At 42.0% G+C, this 23,782-nt stretch overlaps 1 protein-coding gene across 4 annotated transcripts in view; it reads right to left on the bottom strand.

The window, feature by feature from the left end:
• The window catches only part of FOCAD (focadhesin), a 316,309-nt gene that overhangs the window by 40,416 nt on the left and 252,111 nt on the right, over positions 1-23,782 (bottom strand). For all 4 annotated transcript variants that reach the window (XM_040481365.1, XM_040481366.1, XM_040481368.1 and 1 more), the window contains 9 exons: positions 22,590-22,828; positions 19,349-19,438; positions 13,210-13,357; positions 10,910-11,029; positions 9,169-9,291; positions 8,501-8,578; positions 7,803-7,874; positions 5,909-6,011; positions 3,695-3,775 (listed from right to left, as the gene is read on the bottom strand). In XM_040481365.1, the coding sequence (XP_040337299.1) occupies positions 3,695-3,775; positions 5,909-6,011; positions 7,803-7,874; positions 8,501-8,578; positions 9,169-9,291; positions 10,910-11,029; positions 13,210-13,357; positions 19,349-19,438; positions 22,590-22,828 (1,054 nt within the window). The remainder of the gene's footprint in view (positions 1-3,694; positions 3,776-5,908; positions 6,012-7,802; positions 7,875-8,500; positions 8,579-9,168; positions 9,292-10,909; positions 11,030-13,209; positions 13,358-19,348; positions 19,439-22,589; positions 22,829-23,782) is intronic.

Here is a 23,782-nt window from a genome sequence, read left to right as displayed (position 1 = left end):
CTCTCTGCCCCTCCCCTGCTCACACTCTGTCTCTCAAAAATAACTAAACATTTAAAAAAATTAAAAAAAAAAGGAAATGCCATTCATCTTGACTTTATTAAAAGGATTTAAACAACTTTCCGCAAATAATACTTCTTACTGTGAACCTTAAAGCCTAACAGAAAAATACAAGCTTAGAAAGCTAGTCGAATTCCCCAGGAAGAGAATGATAAGAAAAATAATCCTAAATTATTAGGTAGAAATATGTGGTGTTAGTAGCAAAAATGAATCATTACTTTTCTTAAGTACTTCTAATACATTTTAAGTGTTTTATAAAAGAAACAGATACAATCTTGGTGAAATCTCAACATGGCTAGGAGACTGAGAAAAAGCAAAGATCAGAAGTCAGGAAAAAAAATGAATAGAAAAGTAGCAAAAATCAGAGTCAAAATTTAGAGTCCCTTAAGGGGAAAAAAATAATTCCATGATAGGATGAATTAGATTCTGAGTAAATTTTAAACCTAGCATAGTTAAGAAATGTCCGTAGGAATAAATAATACATAATAATGATCACGACATCTGCTATGAGGGTGTCAGGGCTATTAGGGAAGAAAGGAGAATGTTACAGGGCAGAAAAAAAAAACAAAAAAACAGTTACATTCGAAACTATTAACTGAAGCTCTGAAAAACTAGAAGCACTTTGTAGTTTTGGTTTTCAAATTTAGGCCTGTATGAAGGAATGGATGTTATCAACATCTCGTGTGTACTATCATATGAATATTAAAGTGAGGATCCAAGGTGAGAAAAGCCCTGAGCATTAGAAAACAGATTAATAGGGGCGCCTGCGTGGCTCAGTCGGTTAAACAACTGACTTTGGCTCAGGTCATGATCTCACAGTTCGTGGGTTTGAGCCCCGCGTCAGGCTCTGTGCTGACAGCTCAGAGCCTGGAGCCTGCTTCAGATTCTGTGTCTCCCTCTCTCTCTGCTCCTCCCTCGCTCGCATTCTGTCTCTCTCAAGAATAAGTAAACATTAAAAGAAAAGGGAGAAAAGCCTTCAAAAAAAAAAAAAAAAGAATGAAAACAGATGAATAGATTCATTATCTCAAATTTGATTGGCTAAAATTGATGGTCCCCAATCTCATCCTGGCATAAGTGTGGATCAGGGATAACTCATCACATTTTTCTTCCTCTCAGGAGTTATTAAATAGCATACAGAGACAATGAAGCCAGGCCATCCCTAAAGTCTCCTCTCTCTGGCCTGTGCCACGCACGATTTTTATTCTCTAAAGCCATTTCTTCCTCAAAAGAGCTCACCAAAGTCGTCATCCTTCCTATCAGCAGCCCCACTGGGCTCTAGTGAGTGACATCCAGACATTTAAACTCAAAAGCTGCTTCAGAAGGGAGTTATTAAAATTCAAATGAGCTGGGCATATTGAAGAAGAAAACACTCGTTTGCATGCACACCTCCGCATTTGGCCACCCCATTTAGACCCATAGAGCAGGGTCTGGTTTTGTTTTTGTAAATGGGCTTCGGAGGCGGAGGTCAGCCTCCCACGGCCCCCACTCCTCTGGGGTCATCGTTAGTAATGTGTAAGGCTGAATAGATTTTCCTCTGAATCTAGTCAGCAAACCTGACAAGAAGGCAGCCCTCTCCCACAACCTGAAAATGCCCAAAATCTGATTGGTAGCATGGCATTTTTAATACTTCATTTATCTGTCTGAAAATAGCTTTCAGCAAGATTGCAAATCACATCACTGATGCCAGTTCCACCTGATTTTTCAATTTTAGAGCAGAATATTTCCTGTTGTGCCTTGACTGTGTAACACAGAAATGTTATGTTTGACCAAGAATTTCCCACAGGATTCAGAGAAAACTCATGTCTGCTAAGAAATATGGATCTGGGGAGTCAACATGACATTTTATTCACTAGAAAAGGAGTATCTGTCATTTTATCTTAAGAATTTTTATTTTATTTCTCATGGAAATATCTCACATCATCATCATTTAAAATTTTTATAAGATACCAGGGAGCAAACTAAGAAAAATGAGCCAAAATATGTATTCCAAAAATTATTCTAGCCATGGAAATTTAGACGCTCCTTTAGTAAGAATTCAATTTCTTACTAATGAAGACATGTCTATTATGAGATCTAATATAAAGAGACTTAGTTTATGACGATATAAACAGTGAACTCTACATTACGCATAATATATTACATGACTATATCCAAATATATTACGTACAACAATGACATAACAATTTATCTATTTTTCATAAGGGTATACAAAAGCAGTTAGACTAACTCATGACCCTAAAATAATAGTACAATCTCTTGAACTCGAGGAAGCAAAGGAATTTATCTCTGAACTATGAAGCCAGTTGAAATCTGGCAACTCCTGGGATTACTGTACCCGGTGGGAAATCAGACGACATGACCTTTAATGTCCTTTCCAACAGTAAGATTTTACTCTTCCCTGACCTTCATTAATCAAACTCGCTTCCTCCAGATTTCTTCATTTGAATTTAAAAACTTTATTTTCCCCTAAAATTGGAATGGTTTTGCCCAGAATGACCTAACCAGGCCAGGCAAAAGAGAAAGTAGCAAATAGTATCAATGAAAGAATATTACATCAATGAAACGGTTTCCTAAGCTGAGATATTTTCTAGTGAGATATTTTCTCTCACAGCATTGAAGAGTATGTGTATCAGTAAAGAGCATTTATTTTTAAGACTTATATGGCATTATTCTGACTTCAGTCAAAAACAGAAGGCACTTGGAGCACCTCAGTGGGTTAGGTGTCTGACTCTTGATTATGGCTCAGGTCATGTTCTCATGGTTTGTGAGATCAAACCCCACAATGGGCTCTGTGCTGACAGAGTGTAGCTTGTTTGGGATTCCCTCTCTCTCTCCCTCTCTGTCCCTCCCCTACTCGTTCTCTCTCGAAATAAATGAAATAAACATTTTTTAAAAAGGCACTCAATCTCTGTCTTCAGGTTGCTTGTGCTCTAATGTGGGTGGCAGCAATAAAGGACCACAACGGGACAAGGCACCTGGGTGGTTCAGCCGGTTAAACATCCGACTCTTGATTTGGGCTCAGGTCTTTGTGGGATCCAGCCCTACACTGGGCTCCACGCTGACGGCACAGAGCCTGCTTGGGATTCTCTCTCCCCCCCCCCTCTGTCCCTCCCCCATGCGCATGCACACTCCTTCTCTCCAAATAAATACACATTAAAAAAAAAAATCACAAAGGAACAAATGTTTGCGGAGAAAAAGAACACACGCTAAAATGAGGAACTAGAGCCAGTGATCCCAACAACAAAGACTGATCATTCAAGGTTCAGGGAGAAGGCGTACTTCCTAGTCAGGTCCCAGGTGTGTTTCCTCTTTTATGGTCACACCCATTCGAAATCGACAAGAAAAGAAATGTACATTCATATTTTTGAAAAAGCCAAATGAAAGTTTAAGGTCTTCACAGATTCCCTGCTCCCCCCTGCCCCCACAACCCCCAAGGTCAAATACGATTACACAGAGTGTATGTTTACATACCACCTTAGCGGAGTTGGTCTCCTGGTCATTTCTGTTGCAAAGATGGTCTCGCAGAGGAAAATAGCCACTCCTTCAGATTTGTTATTAATTCTACAGAAGCAGGCTCAGGGCACACAAACCCACTGCGTAGAAAGAGTGATAAAATTCGAGAACCATGCTCACTTGCCTTTTTTTCCTCCTGTAATGAAGAAGCCAATGGCTGCTCTAATAAAACTGCTCTCGGGCAAATAGCTATAGTCGGTAGGAACTGTGGAGACAGAAAATGATCAAATTAACCAGTGAACTCGGTGGGACTAATGAAGGAAAGATAATGATCTCATGCTGCCATATCAACCTAGAGATAAAGCGGAGATGTTTATGCCATTAATCTCAGCACAATACTCTGTGGTTGCAACTAATTCTATTAGATTAAGTGACTGGCCTTGAAGTAATCACTTAGGCTACGCAAGCCAATCTAAAATGGGTGGTAAACCTAATAGAGACTGAAAAATCACAGGGGATGAAAACTTTACTGATGCGGTTAAAAAAAAAAAAAATCCTTTCCAGGGGCGCCCGGGTGGCTCAGTCAGTTGAGCGTCCACCTTCAGCTCAGGTCATGATCTCAAGGTTCATGAGCTCGAGCCCCGTGCTGGGCTCGATGCTGTCAGCACAGAGCCCATTTCAGATCCTCTGTCTCCCTCTCTCGCTGCCCCTCCTGCACTTCCACTCTCTCTCAAAAATGAAGAAACATTAAAAAATATATATATTTTCCACATGTTCACATCAATGAGCCCCGTCCAGTTAGCCTCAGCGTCAGCAAGGAGTCTGCTGGGCTTCGAGGCTGAGACTGCCATGCTAGGAGCAACTTCAGGACATTCAGAATCAGATATATGAACCATGGAAACACAACCATCAGTAATAACAGCGGCCCGTCTCTTACTTCATAAAGCAGGGACCTCTAAGTGACCAACACGTGTGAATAACCAGATGTGGCTGCTGACCTGGAACAGTGAAGCAGTGACTTTTATGCTGGTTGAGTCTGGGGAGTTTCCTAGATTCTTTTCCTCCCCATCCCCCCTAATTGTTTCATGAGATGGTTTTCACCGCAACAAATGGCTCGACTGGAAAATTCCAACAGGAACATGCCGCTGTACTTTTCCAGACACACAGTCATTTCGTTTCAAAGAACCCGGGTAGAAGATGATTCACTGCCACCTGACTTGAGTATATGTGGGCCAGAGCACGTAACCCATAACGTAACAATTAAAAGTCTATGTAAAAAAGCAAAAGCCTGACGGAAACTTGCTATTTTACCAGGGCATTATGAGAACACTGCCCTTCAAAACCAGCATTACCTAAGGTTTCTGCTATGACTAAGTTTTTGGTTTTTTTTTTTCTTTTTTCCCCATTTAACATGACAGCTTCCGGCTGTCTTGAGTTCATTATATTGGGAGCGCTGCAGAACCATGTCCTATTTCTACAGCTAAGGAGTGATTGAAAGCGAGGGAAACAGTAATTACAGTGCTACATGTTCATGGTGATGCTGTCCGCAGACTACCTGTCAGGGGATACGCGAAACTAGGTTTTAATGAGAAATCTTTGGTAGCTAAACCTCTCTGGCCTGGGTCCAAGAGAGCCAGGGGGTCAAAATTCTATAAAGAGCAAAGAGCAGATTTAGGTCCCCGTGTAGTGCAGTGATGCCTTCCTCGGAAAACCTCCAAGTGCAAACATACATTAGGCCGGTGAGAACTGCAAATATTTTTTTACTGCTTTTCTCCAAAAAATGGAAATAGAAAAGGAAAAAAAAAAAACTCTTGTTATGTTAAGAGCTAGGATTTCAATTTCAAGGCCAAGTTCATACACACCTTTGAACGTACTTACCCCACTATTTTCTTGAAAACAGGGCCCAGAAGAAATCCAGTCATATATGAAGAGGCTTTCAGTGAAACTGGAGTATTACGCAAAGTGTAACTCCATAAAGTAAAAATAAAAAGAACTCTCTTCCAAGCCTCAAGGACCTGGTGCCTACTCCCTAGATTTGTCACCATGCTAACGCCACTTGGAAGTCATGTAATCTTTCTAAGCCTCAGCTTGCTTTGTGAAATACGGGGTTAGGCTGAATGTCTAATCTCCTCTCTGAGGGAGGCAGAGAGGAAGAAGGACGAAAGCCTGGGCTGGGGAAGCCAAGCGATGGCAGGTCAGCTGTGTCTACAACTTACGGCCACGTGATCCTGAGCAAGCCAGGAAGCCTCTCCACAGAGCATTCTCTCCTGATGTAAAATAGGGATGGTAACAGCCACCACTTACGGTGGCTGCAAAGATTAATGCTGTTAACAAAGTACATGGCCTCCAGTCAGCAATCCCTCCTTCCAGCTCCAGTGTTGTAAGAGTCCAGCCTTACCGGAGGTCCTACTTTGACTCGAGGACAGAGTAGACAGATGAAGATGGCCCAGAAGCCAGAGCGCATTTGACTGAAGACCAATCACTCCAGACACGCTGATGACCTATGGATGGAAACGTGACAGTGCAATGATGGGGCAAGATCCAAACTCCACTTAATAAAAGGTCACTCATAGAAAGTCGTTTATCTTTAACGAGGTGGTAGCTTGTCTGGTAATGACAAGCTCTATGACAAGTTGTAAGGTCACATGCATAGTCTTCTAAACCCTGGACATACAGCTGATCAACAACTATTGCTGAATTAACGAATCAATCAGTCAAACATGATAGGAGGTAGCATTGGTGGTCTCAGGTTTCACTGAGTCAGCTGGTCTCAAAGGAATATTTTTTTTTTATTAAAAAAAAAATTTTTTTTTAATGTTTATTTTTTGAGACAGAGAGAGACAGAGCATGAATGGGGGAGGGGCAGAGAGAGAGAGGGAGACACAGAATTGGAAGCAGGCTCCAGGCTCTGAGCCATCAGCCCAGAGCCTGACACGGGGCTCAAACTCATGAACCATGAGATGGTGACCTGAGCTGAAGTCGGACGCTCAACCGACTGAGCCACCCAGGCGCCCCTCAAAGGAATATTTTTAAAAAGGAAAAAAAGTCCCGAGAGTGGGGAAAAAAAAAAAAGGTGTTAGTTATTTAAGAATAAAATACCTTTAAGGATGGAAGGAGATGTTATTTTGTCCTCTAAGTAATGTTCTATTACTGCTTTATCACTCATCATAAGGATTTTGTTCAGTAAGAGTTTTCATTTACCGGTTTTTCTCCCAAGTAGAGCAACTTAAGTTTCAGCATAATTCTTTTCTTGAGAATTGTATTCATACATTGAGAGAGTTTCTTCTGTTTAGAGATTTATGTTTGCTTTAAAAAATTTTTTTTGAATGTTTGTTTATTTTTGGAGGAGAGAGAGACAAGAGCGTGAGTGGGGAGGGGCAGAGAGAGAGGGAGACACAGAATCCGAAGCAGGCTCCAGGCTCCGAGCTGTCAGCACAGGGACCGACGTGGGGCTCGAACTCACGAACCGCAAGATCATGACCTGCGCCGAAGTCGGATGCTCAACCGACCGAGCCATCCAGGCGCCCCAGATTTATGTTTGCTTTTAAAAGCACAAATCACTAAAACTTGTTTATGTGGTAGGTGTGATATTCAGCTGTATTTTACAGTAATGAGAAAAAGTATGCTAAATGAAAAGACTACTTGAAAAGGCCATCTACAAAGTTCTATATGTACTAAGAATGCCAATTATGCAAAGGAACTAAGAATTCTTGAAAAGATTTATGACCAATTTTTACAAACACTTGCTTCTAGTTGTGAGGACCACCAGTGATATTTTTTTCAGCTTCTTTCATTCTGTACTTTCACATTCGACGCAATGAAATTAGTACATTTTTAAAAGTAAAAATCTTAAAATATAAAATTATTTTGCAGCCGATGAACAGACTCGTTCTCTAGCCAAGAATGCTGACAATGATTTACCCAAATAGTTTTATCAGTTACATGTGAACTAGTGCCTCTTGACCATTCTACTTCGACACGGGCCCTTCCTTTGGTCACCCTCCATTTTACTTTGTCCTTAGGACCTAACACTCCTTGCAGGGTCAGGTTTTAAGTTTTAAAGGAAACCAATGCCAACTCAAGTTAGATCAAACACGACCACTTTTTCTCCAGAGGCAGTGGGTGTTTGTTGGCAAACACAGGGGCATAAGCCACTCTCAAACGCTGCTTGGACTCAATGTGAATGACCAGAGATCTCCCCATGTTTCAAGCAAAAGTCTGTATCATCAGAGAAAGGCAATAAAAGGGAGTATCCATTTTCCCATCCACGGACTTTAAATCCCTCTTCTCACCTGAGTTACAGTTTTAATGACTTCATTAAGTCTGGCTTGAAAATGAGAGGTCTGGATGGCTTCTGCCTTCAGCTGAAAGAAAAAGAAATACCCACTCCAACATTCCCCAAAAAGTAAACGATGGTATTCGCAGTGTATGAGCTATCATCTTCTAAGCTATGCTATAATTTGCCATTGCGTCTTTATATCTCAAAAACAAAAGCTATGGGCTCCTTGAGGGGAGGGCCCAAGCTGTATTCATCATCGATTTCCTGGAACCAGTTCCGTAGCACTCACTTAACACACCTTCACTGTACAGACACGGGTGCTCCTTAGAATTACTTGTTAACTGAAACATACATGCGTCCACTGTGGACGTAATATACTAGATAGAAACTTAAACATCACAGATACAAAACGGAGTTTCTTATGGATGACTTAAATTTCTGACGATCTGGTCACTTTTCTCGAGCAGGGAACTTTGTGGAAAGTACATAAGCTAAGTTTAATTCCTATACACCAGATACAAAAAGGGAACAAATCTCTAACAACAAATTCTTAACCCAGAGCGATTTTCTATACATCAAGGCACTGAAAAGCCCAGTACAACCATTACTGTGACCATGTATTCTGTCCTTAGCATACTGAGATACTGGGCATGCTCCTCTTGCCGTGGCTATGTACACATTCAGATTCTTCCCTTCTTTTGTTGTTTTTACCTGCATTACATCCCCTTCAGAGCCCACCAAGGCCACCATGCCATGAAGAGCTGCAAGACAGAGCATTGTCGGAGTGCCCTGGAAACAAAGCATCGGATAGGTCAAGAGGCAAACGGTCCTTGGGTTTGAATTCTAAAAAAACCTTTTCTATCACAGAGAAATACGGGTCAAAATGGTACTAAATTTGTAGGGTCAACATAACCCGTATCCCTAAACCAAAAACGGCAGCAGACTTGAATAAAGTAATAGGTTGAAGTTATTAGATCACAGGCGGCTAGTTGGTTTTTATTTTTCAAAACCCCAATGCGCCTTTAAATTTTTTTTTTTCAACGTTTATTTATTTGTGGGACAGAGAGAGACAGAGCATGAACGGGGGAGGGGCAGAGAGAGAGGGAGACACAGAATCGGAAACAGGTCAAAACCCCAATGTGCCTTTAAAATGAAAACACTGAGAAAGTAGCCTCTTAAAAAAAAAAAAAAAAGCTGTCATAGTTGACAGGATAGATCATTTATAAGGGATTAAAAGTTCCTGCATCTCTTTTGTTTGAAATTGCCTATTCTTTTACTGTTGGGCTGTGTACCTCAGCAGCACCTTTAAGTGGCCTAATAAAATAGCTCTTTTTTCCTTTATAAAAATATAAAATAACATGCAGGACGTGACCTCCTACCTCTGTCAGAACAATTCTGATCCAGGCAGGGAGCAGCCGGTGGCCCAAGTCCTCCGCTTTTCCGTGTCCACACACAGACAATCCGTGAACCAGGTTTCCTAACGCTAGGGCAAAACCTGACGTCTGCATAAGCAAGGGAAAAACAAAGGGTAAGGAAACAGAAGGAGAATGGAACGGATCAGGAACTCGATAGACAGCAACCAAGCACTTCTAGGGGCTCCCTTTCCTACTGACACCTTCTCCTGCCATCTGAAAATCAGAGATTTGCAGATTTTTTTTTTAAATCAAGACTTCTGGTTTGCAACAGAAACTGCAGTCTCACTAGGGAATTCAGTTGCAGTGAATGGTTTCTTTTAGGAAAGTAAGACCGGACTGTTACGAGACTTGACTCAAATGATCCAAATTTTCAGAAGGAATTAGGGTGAAAATAGCAAGGTAGATCATGCAAGCCAAGTCAACTCCCAAACAAGAGGAGAGAAAGTCCCGAAACGAGTACAGCATACGCAAACCTGCACGTTTTGGCGTTGCAAGACCTATTCTGGATTTAAGTGCACAGTCATACGACCGTAAAACAGTAACAAAGCAATATTAGCTAATAACCAGCAAATCCTGCAATAATTCACGATGGCCAAAATCGAGACCATGGGAAACCTATAAAAATCCAAATGGGGAAGGAGCATTTTTTTTCAATTTAACTGTCGTAAAATATACAGAACATAAAATTTACTGTCTTAACCACTTTTCGGTGTAAGTTCAGTGGCATTAAACATATTCACACTGTTGTGCCACCGTCACCGCCATCCATTGCCAGAACTCGTTCATCCTGCAAACTCCAACATTATATCCCTTAAATAAGAACATCCTATTCTCCCTCTCCAAGCCCCCGGCGACTCCCTTTCTTCTTTCTGTCTCAGTGCTTTTGACTACTCGAAGTATCTCGTGCAAGTGGAATCACACAGTATTTTTCTTTTTGTGATTGGCCCATTTCACTTAGCATAATGTCCTCAAGATTCGCCCACACCGTGGCATGTGTTCGAACCTCCTTCCTTTTGAAGGCTGAATAATATTTCAGAGGGAACATTTTAAGGGTATTTAATTTAATTGGCAGGTTTGTTTGTTTGTTTTGTTTTTTTTTAATGTTTGCTTTTGAGACAGAGAGCAAGTGGGGGAGGGGCAGAGAGAGGGAGACAGAGGATCCAAAGCAGGCTCTAGGCTCTGATCTGTCAGCACAGAGTCCAACACGTGGCTTGAGCCCACGGACTGTGAGATCATGACCTAAGCCGAGGATGGAAGCTCAACTGACTGAGGTACCCAGATGCCCCTTTAATTTGCAGGTATTTAAACTGTCACATGCGTATCCGGTCATGAACAGGGGTTCTCTGCTTTGAATTTGCTGAGGTTTCATGTTATCAGAGTCCTCTGTGTATTTATATCTTTACAAATTGTTATCGCTAGCCTTACCTTCCCCTAGCCACATGTTTTAAGATTTTATAAATATAGAACAATACATGGGGAGAGAGAAAAGACTTTCATACCCAAAGAACATAGAACATAAGGAGAGAAAAAAAGACACTTCTGACTGTTGGCTAGAGCAGTGACAAGAGAGAAGAATTAGAAGTTCTTTAGTTCTGGGCACACACAAAAAAAGCCCCACTACAGTCCAATTCTGAGTTAGTCAAAATTAGGACTCAGCAGCAACAGGAGACCCCAAGAGAGTTGTAATCACGGCACGCATTCCAACCTGTTGGTTGTTTTCTACCAACAGCTGAAGCTTGTTCATGATATCTTCAGCCTCGGTAGCCTCAATGATTCCGGCACTGAATGCTGATGTGCATACACAGCTGAGGGTATAGGCAAGGACCTAGACGAAAAGACAGCGGAAAATGTTTCTTCATGAGTGCAAACAAAAGAACACAATTCGGCTGACACCGATGTTTTGCCAAACTTCCCCCCGGGATAAGGACTGGATTCAAGGACACCAACCATAGACCGGGCACCGTCCCGCTGCCCAATTCACGTGTCCCAACAACGTTAGGAGGTGGGTGTCACGATTCCCGCTTTACAGGTACGGACTCTGAGGCTCAACTACATACAGCTTGCAACTGACAGAGGCGAGATTCAAACCCAGGTCTTTGGACTCAAAACCAAAAAGTTCCATCATGATCTCATGGGAGGACACAGCATGAATCAACAGCAGAGGCAGATTTTTATCCCCAGTGAATGCTAGCTTCTAATAGCCATGTGCTCTGATCCAAGGCCAAGCAGGAGAGGAAATTCAAAGAAGTTAAAACCCTGCTGCATTGGGGCGCCTGGGTGGCTCAGTCGGTTAAGCGTCCGACTTCGGCTCAGGTCATGATCTCACGCTCTGTGAGTTCCAGCCCCGCGTCGGGCTCTGTGCTGACAGCTCAGAGCCTGGAGACCGCTTCAGATTCTGTGTCTCCCTCTCTCTCTGGCCCTCCCCCGTTCATGCTCTCTGTCTCAAAACTAAATAAACGTTAAAAAAAAAAATAATTAAAAAAAAAGACAACCTTGCTGCATTAAGACTGTCTTTTAGGAGGAGTGGGGCATAATGGACCAGGCACATGGATTTTAGGGTCACATAAATTGTGTAAAATAGAGGTAATACTACTTCCCACAGAGCACCGGGGTGCTAATTTAATAAATCAATGAATAGATAAGTAAATGAATATATGAATTAATTATAAGTAAAAAAGCATGCTGGGAGTCGAGAGCACGCACACTCAGGTGTATGTCCCCAGTCGACCATTTCCGGGCTAAGTAACTTGGGGCGGGTCACTCGATCTACGTGAGCCTCAAGTTTTGCACATCACGGTTCATCATCCCCTCCCTGCTGCCTCCCACTTTCCTCTTGAAGCCCTCCTTTACAAAGATGCTGTTAAGGCCCGGTGGAAAGGTTCAACTCCCAACCGTGGTCGGTAAGGCGTGAAGAAAGGAAGCCGTTTCCAAGGTAGAGGTTGGATAATAAAACATCAGAGGTGGGGAAAGACAAAAACTGCCTGCTCAAGCCTTACGAATCGAAACATCAAGGCAGGCCGACGCAGCAGTTGTAAAAAACCTTGCCTTCCTTTCACTAATCACGTCGCCCCTTGGTGGCAAAGTTTCCTCCGTGGGCTTACAAAAAAATACGTGCTTTCAGCCGGTGTTCTGCCACTGCTTTCAAAATGGAAATGCGGTGCCTGTGTTGGAACAAAACTGCGACCCTCCGTGCCCCAAAGAAATTCACCGATTCGACAAGTCCCATTGGGGAAAGCGAAGGGGCCGAGCAGGGAAACACAGCAGCCATTATGTAATTCATCAATGGCTCCCGGGCAGACCCGGAGAAAATAGAATCTGCTCTAAGGAGACAGAGAATCCGGCCAGGCCAAAAGGTCGTCCCCGGGTCCTCCCAAAGAAGAACACAAGGCGGTTCAGCTTCACCTGGGCTCAGAGACACGCGCCTCGGACGGTCGCTCGGAACGCGGGAGACTCGCGCAAGCTGCGTCACACAGGCCGCAGTTGTGCGTAGTTTTGCGCCGCGACAGAAAAATCTTTTCATGAAATGTGGTAAAGGGAATTTCCTCAATGATTTTTCATGCTGGCTGACACGAAGAAAGGGGAAAAAAAAAAAAAATCAAATGCCTTTTCGCTCTGCAGTTTCTTAGGCTTCTTCCCGGCCATCTTTTATAGTCACATTTGGCTGGAGCGTAATTCTAAATATCTCCATTTAACCTTCCTGCGGAAATCGGAAATCGCAGCTCTTCTTAGAAAGTGCCTTCTGGCGATGCTGACTTAGGTTTTTGCATTCACTAAAGGCTCTTATCTTCTATGCCACATTTAAGTCTGAGTTGATTTAAACAGCTGCACAATTTGAAACCTTATGCTCTAACCTAGGTTGTTTGCCACTCAGATTTTTCTCCTTATCCTGGCCTGAAACTGAGGGAGAATTTAATTTCAGGGTGACCAAAACATGAGAAGTAGAAAAGAAGCAGCAACAGGAAAACAAAAAACAAAGGGAAGAAAGCCGTCACTTCCGGCTCCTACCTCCTGAAATGTTCTGCTTTGGCTCCCACTGTCATCCAGGTAGGTAGACAGCTTCCGAAGCGATGCTGCCACATGAACTCGAGACTCCATTCGGCTGCTGTGGCTCATGACGGACAGAACAAGTCCAACTCCCAATATACAGCCCGTGCTTGGATGCAAAGCAAAACCAAAAAAAAAAAAAAAACCCCACAAAAAATGAGGTGTTAAAATCACCAGAAACCCACATCACCACTCTTCACTTATCACGCGAGTTTATACTGCTCTTCAGCCTGAGGGGAGATGGCTGGCTTCTAGATCCGCTGCCTGGGATATAAGTGTGCTCCATGAACCATGACAGGTGCACCTACCGCCCCCCCCTCAAAAGGAAAACTATATATTCAAACAAGTGTCCGTGGCCCGCGTTAGTGCTGTGTACCCACTGGACAAGAACAAACGAAAACGTGAAATAGGTTTCACTTAAACTCTAGGGTGAGGTAGGAAGACGAATAAAAAGTCAGGTAAAAGCTGCTCTACGTCTACCCTTAGAGAAATGCCATGGTCCTCTGCACCCTCCCTCTACGTCCACATATTGAGTGCACCATGATTAACTGCATGGGAGAGAAGACTCCGTCTCAGGATGCGAGCTGAGGACATCTAATAATGGGGCAGGGGGCGGGGGGGACGCATTGCAAGGCATGATGATGAGCAACTAAGTGCTTCATGTTTCCTAGTCAACATCCACAAGTGGAATTTCGTCCTTAAACTATGTATTTGTCTGTGCACAATGACATTAGTCCTCTTCTCCCCTCTGATCCCTCGGAGTACCACTGGGTCAGAAGAGAAAATGGACAAATGACAGGCTTGTCAAAAGTTGCCCCATGTGACAATTCAATTGGAATCTTGGGCTTTGTGCCCCAATTCTCGTGAAAGAACACATATCCATTTGAAGGAAAAAAACAAAAACTGTTCTCCCGGAAAACTTCTGGTTAGGATGATAAGATCATGCAGCTGGAGGGCGATTTTCTACTTAAGAAGAAAAAAAAAAAAAAAGGTTTTGGTCATCATTGTGTTCTGAACTGAGGAGATGCCGAGTGTCTCAGAAATCATCCCGATTCTGGTTTGGCTTGCCTCGCACGGTATCTAATGCTTAGGACGACGTTCCAGGGCACTTCTCCAGTAACATGTTTCACTGCCCGTATGCTCTGTCAGTTTGCTCTCATATAGTAACTATACCATATAGTATATAGATATACTATATATACCTCTCTCTATATATAAACACTACATACAAACACCTCTTGCAAACGAAGCATCCACATCTGATAAAAAGACACCCAAGAGGAGAGAGACGCTGCAGGATTTGTTCAAGGCCATATGGAGAGTTTCCAGCAGATGACGGCCAGAAGACAGAGGTTTCGGACTCCCAGCCTTCTGTTCCACCTGCCCAGTCCCAGGCCCCTCTCAGTGCCCCGTATGATGCCTGGATGAAATTGCCTATGAGAAGGCACCCTATCTAGAGCACGTTATTCCAGGTTCTATCTGGCATTAGGAAATCCTTTGCAAAGAAGCTACTGCAGTAATAATCCATCATTACTCAGGCAGAAGTGCTGTTACAGCTTACATGAACTTAACAACTAGCTCAACTAGCATAATGCACTGCCAACCAGTTAAATCAGCATCTAACATCTGAACGCTGCGTGCTTTTGAGACAAATCATGTTTCTGAAAGAGGAAAGGCACTCTTCATTAGTATGGATTTATAGTCCTTGTTTCTATTTAGGATCGACAGGGAAGGTTTTGTTTTTTTTTTTTTTCTTTTGTGTGTGTGTTGGGGGGGGGGGGCTATCTTTCTATACCGATGCATGTAAAAATTTGACCAAATTAGAATCAAAGATAGAGTTAGACAAAATGTGATTAAGGGACACCCGGGTGGCTCAGTCAGTTGAGCGTCTGACTTCGGCTCAGGTCACGATCCCCTGGTTCATGAGTTCGAGCCCCGCGTCAGGGTCTGTGCTGACAGCTCAGAGCCTGGAGCCTGCTTCAGATTCTTCATCCCTTGCTCTCACTCTGTCTCTCTCTCAAAAATAAACAAACATTGAAAAAATTATAAAAAACTAAATAGCAGGTATCTAAGTCTTGCTTTTGGCTATTCTGGGCATGCCAAAAACCTTTATCCTCTGGACTGAATGAAGTTCCTCTTCATCCCGAAGCATACGGGCACAAAGGCTTAGAAAAAGACATCCTGGTTTCTAGCTCACATTTACCTAAATATTATCACAGCATAATTATTCTTGGGCAAGGTTATCATTAATGATTCTATCCATTGCTACAATGGTCGATGCCTGTTGTCATGTGTGAATCCATAATCTAACTATGTATATCAGTGTGCCAATATAAATATGCTACAGTGTATGCATCTATTGACCTCCTAAACTCCTTCTCTCTGTCTCATTTTTCCAGCATGCACCAGGAAGGCAGTCCTAAAGCTTGACTCCCGATGTTTTCTTCTGATTTCCAAATTATCCATATTTTAATGAGCTTATTTTTTGTCCTAAGTCTTAAAGATTCTTCTAGGTGCTTAGGTCAGCATTTCTACACATTTACCTCATTTTAGCTTCCCTTTGATATGTTTGCCAGCTCTAAACCAAGAATGACTTGGGCAGAGGTAGCTTTCACAGCTTTCTCTCCAATGAAAACAAAAAGGAGTTCCACAGTGGTGCCTCAGACAGTTAAAATAAAAACATATTATAATATTAGGTGTTCATTTCAGGTTTTGGAATTAATAACATGAATCTCTAAGAGTACTAACAAACGATAAGGAGAATTTAAGTTGTAAAATCATATGCCCTATTATGTCCTGACTTACTTGAATCTCTTGTTCAAGCATACTAAAATATCACTGGCAAAAAGAAAATCTACAACTTAAAAGCTGTGCAATTCCGCTATGGGTGTTGCTATACCAAATGAGATATAAAGATTATCATGACACATTTTTTCTAAAATTAACCAGATGAATCTTCAATTCCTTACTTTATTGTGGGCACTCCTGCAGATTGAGTACGAGGCCATCTAATAATTAGTTCTAATAACAGTTAACATTTGTATAGCGCTTTGCCCTTTACAAAGTGCTCTACAAATGTTATCGTATTTGTAAAAGCTCAATAGTAATTAACCAATGCTCAGGTCATTGATGGATGGCAGGACTGCTTAAGGCTGGGAGGACTGCAATGGCACAGTAATTACCACTAGATGGCAGCAAAATGTAAGCGATTGGGCCACGAACACCGACCAGACCAGGTGCGGGGTTCTCTCAGCAGGGACGTGTCCATTAAATCAAGGAAGCGTGGTGAATTTGCTCTGGGTGAATTCTGTCACTTGAGGTAGCACGCTCCCAGATCTATTAACTACCCCCTGGTAATGCTTCCACTATTTCACTTGAGAGAGGACTGCCCTAGACTCCTGAATCTCATTAGACGGGGGAATACTTTATGCCTGGGCCTAGTTAGAATCCCTCTCCCTCTCTCCCTCCCTCTCTCTCTCTCTCTCTCTCTCTCTCTCTCTCTTTAATAGTGAGACACACCCACATGTTAAAAAAAAAAAAAGTAACTACCATACTATCAGGTGTCAAATCGCTTTCTTTCTACTGAAATGTGTTCTCCACACAGAACTAGGCAAGACAGAAAAATGGCTTTGAAGTCCGACAACGTAGGCTTCTCCCCCAGCTCTGCTACTTACTGTGTGACCTTGAACCAGTCTATTTGAGACTCATTTTCTTAATCTATAAACCAAAGTGATGAGTATTCCTGTTTTAGTATCAACGTTTCGACTGTCACTGGGGCTTCATTACAGGAGAAACAGGTGTGAAAATGCCTAGCTACCTAAGCACTAACAGCTACAGAGCATCAGGAATGACAAAATACTAAACTTCTTTAACTGTAGGAAGAACAGGAGTTTGGAGAAGATAGAGGGAGAAGTTCTTGAAGGATCTGGGCTTTTAATTGAACTCTCTGAAAAACAAGCAAGACTTCACTGAAGGACAGGAAACTTCTGATGGCTCTATTCTATTTAATTCTGCAGCATTAATCCCTATCTAGGCCCATCGTTCCCTCTCTCAAACATGGTTCATCATTAAGGAGGTAAGAATCATGAAAGAAGAATGAAATAAGAATCTTATCAATATAAAAAGTTAACTTTAAAGTTAAATACACTTAGACATAGGAGGTTTTTATAAGCATAAATACCCATACTGTGGACAATTCAGTTATCTCTATGGTTCCCCTCACATTGAAACAAACTTCCTGCAGATTAGTGGAGATAACATGTGAAAGTCGTTCCTGATTGTTCCAACTGGCTGAAAGCCTGCAACATGTTAATGCATAAATGTGTACCCAATTTTATAATACCCTGAGCTACAGCCATGACGGATACCTGTGGGAAAAGGTAGGACTGGGGTGGGAGGTGGGCGTGGGGAGAGAAATGTATCTTACTCCTTGGTTGTAAAAGGCAACACCACCAATACATGGATTGGACTCAAAAATACCAATTCTTCATCAGACCCGGCAACAGTTAGATGGCCCTATCCCTTCCATTAAATCATTTTTGCCATTCAAGAGACTTCAATCATGTCCCCAAACTCTCTTTTCCCATATTCAAAGTCACGCTCTTAAAACATCTCATTTCATCTCTAACATGTTTCGTGATAAACTGGGTGGGTGTCAACGATTCTTATCTAATCTCAGCCTGCATTTCAGAGAAGACCCTACAACTACCACCTACAAAGTGAAGAGTTCATGGTCTACGCATAATGAAATATACGATATGGGCAGTTTCTTCTAGTTACTCTTTTGTTAGTCTGCACTACTTAACAGGCTAGATGATACGAATGTCACGCCAGATCACAAGTTCCTAAAGGGCCACCAATGTAAACACTCGTATCTAAACAGTGCCCATAACAGCAAAAAAGTAAATGGGTTCATAAACTGGAGGTTAGTGCTTACACTTTGTTGAGTTTTTTAATAATAATGAACCTCAGAGGATCTAAACCTGAGGTTCCAAAACATGTGGAAGTCCAAAAAGATACAATGTAGGTCCTCAAGGGTGTCAATGTTTCAGAAAGCCTAATAAAACTGTACCTTCTCCCACACAAACACAGACTAATTAAAACATTAAATGTCTCACTAAACGAGTACGGTTAGTTAGCCTTAGTTTTTTGAGTTTTTTTTGTGGGGGGGGGGGGATTTTAGTTTTATGTAATCTCTACACCCAACACGGGGCTCAAACTCACAACCCTGAGATCAAGAGTTGCCTGCTCTATTGACTGAGCCAGCCAGGCACAAGGTATTGTTTTCTAAGTATTCTGTTTTGGTTTTGGTCACCCTTCACAAATTTTAAGATATTTAATAGACAAAATCTTTAAAAAGCATGAGATCTGGGGCGAGACAAGGAGAACCTATTGACACAGAGGAGGTTGGGACCCCCTGATATAACCTATGTTTTGCTTCCATTTTGATTCCTCAGTCATTGGGTTTCACAAGGGAAATCTAAATCATGGGTCAAAGGCTCCCTTCACCCAATCAAATTCAACCATTCAAATTTCCAGTCAAATTTCAACCATTTAAAAAGGTTAAGTCATGCACATAAGTCTCCAGATACATGCTCCATATGATAACGACAAGACAGAACTAAGGTATTAGTAACTTAACGACAGCCATGAAGTGACGTGCATTGCTCTGTATTGAAGCAAACTATTGCTGAAACATGGTTTTTAGAAACAAGTAAGCTTTAAATTTTTTTTTAATGTTTATTTATTTTTGAGACAGAGAGAGACAGAGCATGAGCATGGTAGGCGCAGAGAGAGAGGGAGACACAGAATCCGAAGCAGGCTCCGGGCTCTGAGCTGTCAGCACAGAGCCTGATGCGGGGCTCGAACTCACGAACCGCGAGATCATGACCTGAGCCAAAGTTGGATGCTTAACTGACTGAGCCACCCAGGCACCCCAGAAACAAGTAAGCTTTAATTACAGGTTTTTGATAATTACTGAAAAACTCTTTGTGAACGAATTCGAGATCAAGTCCTATGAATACTTCACGATATAATGCAAAATTCATGGCAGAGGAAGATTTGATGCCTAAATATCAGAGAGGAAAGGAAATCAACATACTTATATTCAAGACTAGCATCAAAGCAGCAATTTTCCAGGGCATCCAAAGACTTCATCAGAAGGAGGTTCATCTGTTGGCCAGATATATCACTAGGCAAAGCAAGAGGAAAAACTGAATTACTGAAAATAATTCACATGTCCAAAATACCATTTAATATTTTCCTCTTAATATTTTAGTGAAAATACATTTTGTTAAAAAAAATAAGTCACAATATTGATGACTCACATATACTTATTTTGCAAACAGAGAATTTAATTATTGAGTTTCTGTACAGTAGCATCACTTGTACACCAATAAACTCAAAAATGACTACTTTTGTATTTCCTCAGCCCATTCACATTTTAAATCACTGAAAAAGACCAAAATCGGAATTCCAAAAACATTTTCAAGAAGGCCAAGGTGATTTTCTTCGGAATATTTGACAACCCACTAAGCTGATATTATCAATAATCAGTCCAAATCTCTTTTCTTGCGAAGACCGTTACTTCTGATTTCATGTCTCAGTTGGGAAGGCTGGTAAGCTCTACTCCTTTTTTCAAAGGCGGGGAGGGGAACCCCAGTCATTTATTTTCCCTGCCTTTATACAGTAATTGATGTGGTTTTGCAATGGTCTTGGTGAGGGCTATGACTTCTGTAGTAAAACAAAACTTACAAGGTCATTCTATGGCTGTTTTCTCAGGCAGAGTTGTGGGTTTCATCACCGACACTTTTTTTATCAAGGGGTTTCTAAGATGTCACTTCTCCTGCTGCCCCCTCGGACCACGCTAAGAGGAATGCGGCCCCAGGAATGCCAAACAGCCAGAGAGCACTTTAAATAAGGTCTTCCCAAACCAAAAATATAGTACTTTTGCCTGAGGTGAAGGATTGCATTTTGCAGCGAGAACACGCACGCGCGTGCGCGCGCGCGCGCACACACACACACACACACACACACACACAGTTTTAATAGCTTTGACTAAATAAGTCCTTATTACAGCTGTTCTCTGGAGTAAAATATACTTAACTATCCTAAACAAATGCTAAAGAGATCCTACCGGTATCCTCTGGGAGTTATGACAGCAGCAAGCTTTGGAATAATATGCTTTTCTGAATAAATTCTAGACTGGAATTTAAATTCAGGTGACTTTCTCCTAAGCCTTAGCTAAAAATGGATGGCCATGATTCTCTTCTACAGGGTGATTTTTCATACTTGAGACCAACATACTGTCCTAATCCTGTTCCCCTGAGGGGTCATACTGGGCAACTTATTTGATGGCACTGGCTATTCAGGGCCAACAGCTCTCAAAATGCTTACTTTAATTTTAGAAAAACGGAAACTTCCTCCGAAAACGTCATTATCTGGTGACACCGTCATTATCTAGTAAAATATTTCTTGGCACCAAAAGTAAACACTTCAGGTTCCTCTCCTCCAGAAAATTAGGAAGGTGGGAACCATGAATAATTATACCACTGGCTACAGTGTAAACACACTGACCAAAGGATGAAGCGCGCTATCCAGACAGATTATGAGAGCAAAGTGAAAATTTGCACTTATTCTGAGGGCCTTTGGCCTTGGAAAGCGCTTCCTGGTGTCCTTCCCCAGGCTGTCCAGCACGTGCAAAGCCACGTAAGACAGAGAGGGGTAGAAGGCGATCTAGGAACCGGTTTCTCAAGGTAGCATGATTAAATTAACCACACATGCGAGCTTGTCAAGCCCTAAACCCAGCAGCATCTCATCCTAAACTAATGAAGAAAGGAGCCAGAGCCAAGATGGGATGAAATGAGTTGCCTGGAATTAAACTGCCATGGCTCATTTTTAGTTGTAAAACATGTTGCTTGAAAGATACTGAAGAAAGAGCATGAACACAGATGGTGAAGAAACTGCCATTTGTAGCATTGTAGCAAAGGGAAAAAAAAAATCACTTTCAAGTTTTAAGCCTTTCAAAAATATGTTGTGTTCTGTCGCACACACAAGATATGTAACAGTCACTTCACATGCAAAGGGCAGCTTTTTGTTCATGTCCAGAACCAGGCCTATAAATAATAATGCTGGTGAACAGAACAGAATGAACATTCTAGAAACGTTTCATTTATGATCACAAAGACTAAGCCAATCTTCCCAATCATCTGACAGATGTTTCTAAGAGCTGAAAATGATCATCTGAAATCTAGTATTTCCCTAGATCAATAGCAGTTCTCCTAAAGGTTTCACATAATGGTGTTTGCACAAAGCTATGTAAATTACAAATGCAAACTTAACCACTGGTTTCGAACTGCGAAATCTACATACAGCGTCATGTCATCCAGTTCACCCACACTGACACCGTTTCTTGGCTTTGGACAGACCGTTAATTTCTGCCAACCAGGGAAGTTTAAGGACATCGAACATCTCAACAGGATGCCTCTTCCGACTACCCTATTTCCAGTGCAGGAAAATGGAGCCGAATTCCAAGTCAGCGACATCTAAATATTCATGATATTCAAATATTCATGTTGTACCACACTACAATCAATCTGGATATATAAAATTCTACGATTTGTTATAAAATAAAGAAGAAATATAATGAACAACACAACCAAAGTAGATTTATGCACGAGACAACTTTTCCATCTAGTGGAATTTCCCACTTGGGTCTTTGCTATTCTGTTAGGTCCATTCAAGGGTAAAGCTAGCAGTCCAAGATTGACCAAACTGAGTAAAGCACGCAGTATAATATGCACAGATTAAGACTCTTTAAGGATTACAAAAATGTAGCCAAGGCACAGGATAAAAGCAGTATTTAAAACTGGGTACACGCAGTTCTCAGGTGACTCAGGTAATTCCCAGCACCTCAGGCATAAGGGATACTCCAATCTTCGTCTCCCATTTTACAGTGATCCCAGTAAAGGATCAGCAATTATTTTCACCCTCATGAACCAGGAAAAAGAGCAGCTTTTTCATTTTTAGCACCAGAAGATCACACTTTTCCTCATATCTATTACCTGGGTGTATCCTGGGCTCTCATCTAAGGACGGAATGATTTTCAAGCAATCGTCACCTTAGTAAGAGCAGCCCTAAAAACACATTCATGTCTTCGCGATGGCGTTGGAGGCAAGCCAGGTTCCCTCACAAAGGAGAAGAAAGGCCCAACTTGCCCATGTCAAAAAGTTTGGCGAGCACACGCGGCTCAGAGAGCGCGTGCGTGCGCACGGGTGCACGTGGGCCACGTCCTCTGCCTACATCACAAAGAGGAAAAGGAGGAACACGCAAACAAACCGTACCTGAGTTTCTCCTCACACAAGCGGGACAGAAACATCCCCAAAGCAAGGCCCATGTGGATTTGCACGGCTTGAGACTCATCAGCTCTTGGTTTCCCAGGTAACCTGGCAGTCAGCATGTTGAGGATTTCCTCAACCTTCTCTTTGCAAGAGATAATGAAAACTTGCACGAGGAGAGACAAAGCCGTGGCGGCAGCCGAGCGGGCAATGGCACTGGCTGTGTTTTCACCAGAATAGGATTTCTAGGACATGCCAAAGAAAGAAAACAGGGGGTTGGCCTTTTGTTTAAAACATGAAGGAAGCATACCTATCACAAGAGCACGAAACGCAACAATATCAGCTTCTCTTAGATCCTCTCCTGCCGATGAAAAAAAATGCAATTAAACAAAAATCTATTTCTGGGCTTGTCTGTAGGTTACCTTGTCACTCTTCCTTACTGAAACGATTTTCCACTGAAACAAGCAGCTGATTAACAATATCCTTTTAAGTATGGGGGAAAAAAAAATCTTAAGTGTCTTCTCTTAAAGGGTGTGAACTCCCTCACTATAAAGCCAGAAAAAAATGTCAGTGTTTTGAAAGCCCACATGCATATATAATAAAGAACCCAAAGTGAAGTTACCCAAGCTTGGAGAAGCCAGCAAGCCACATTATAAATGTGTACAGAGCTAGTTTTCTAGGAGAGAAAGAAAGAGTGTGTGTGCGCACACGCTGCAGGATCGGAGGGGAGAGGGGGGTGCGGGGGGGGGGGGACAGGAGGGGGGAGTGGTTAAAGTTTAGTATGAAGGAATAAATGTAAGTTCAGCACAGGGATCTATTGGCAGATCTCCCAAAATTTTTGGTGGGAACGCTTCCCAGTAGATGGATTATTTCCTACAGGGGGTTAATTCCTTTTAATTAAAAAGGAAGTTGAAATCCTAAAAGCCTCTGGTTACAAAGCAATAACCAGCTATTCAAAATGAAATGGGGAGCTCTATATGCGCCTTCCTATATGTAATTATGGGAAAAGAAATGAATAACAGCCCTGATAAAATGACAGGGCAGCTGAATATGAACAGCTTTTCCAAGAATCCCATGCTAGGGAGCTCCAACAGACGTTAAATACACTTATAAATACGTCTCGAGTGGGGAAGAAAGCCCATTTATCACTCGGCACTGTCATCTACTTCAACTTTTCAGACACACCATAAAGGCTGTGC

This window comes from Herpailurus yagouaroundi, unplaced genomic scaffold, assembly GCF_014898765.1.
Source record: "Herpailurus yagouaroundi ecotype Mexico unplaced genomic scaffold, PumYag 160, whole genome shotgun sequence".
Lineage (NCBI taxonomy): Eukaryota > Metazoa > Chordata > Mammalia > Carnivora > Felidae > Herpailurus > Herpailurus yagouaroundi.
The sequence above is the reverse complement of the archived record's forward strand: the minus strand, read 5'-3'. Positions and strand labels throughout refer to the sequence as shown.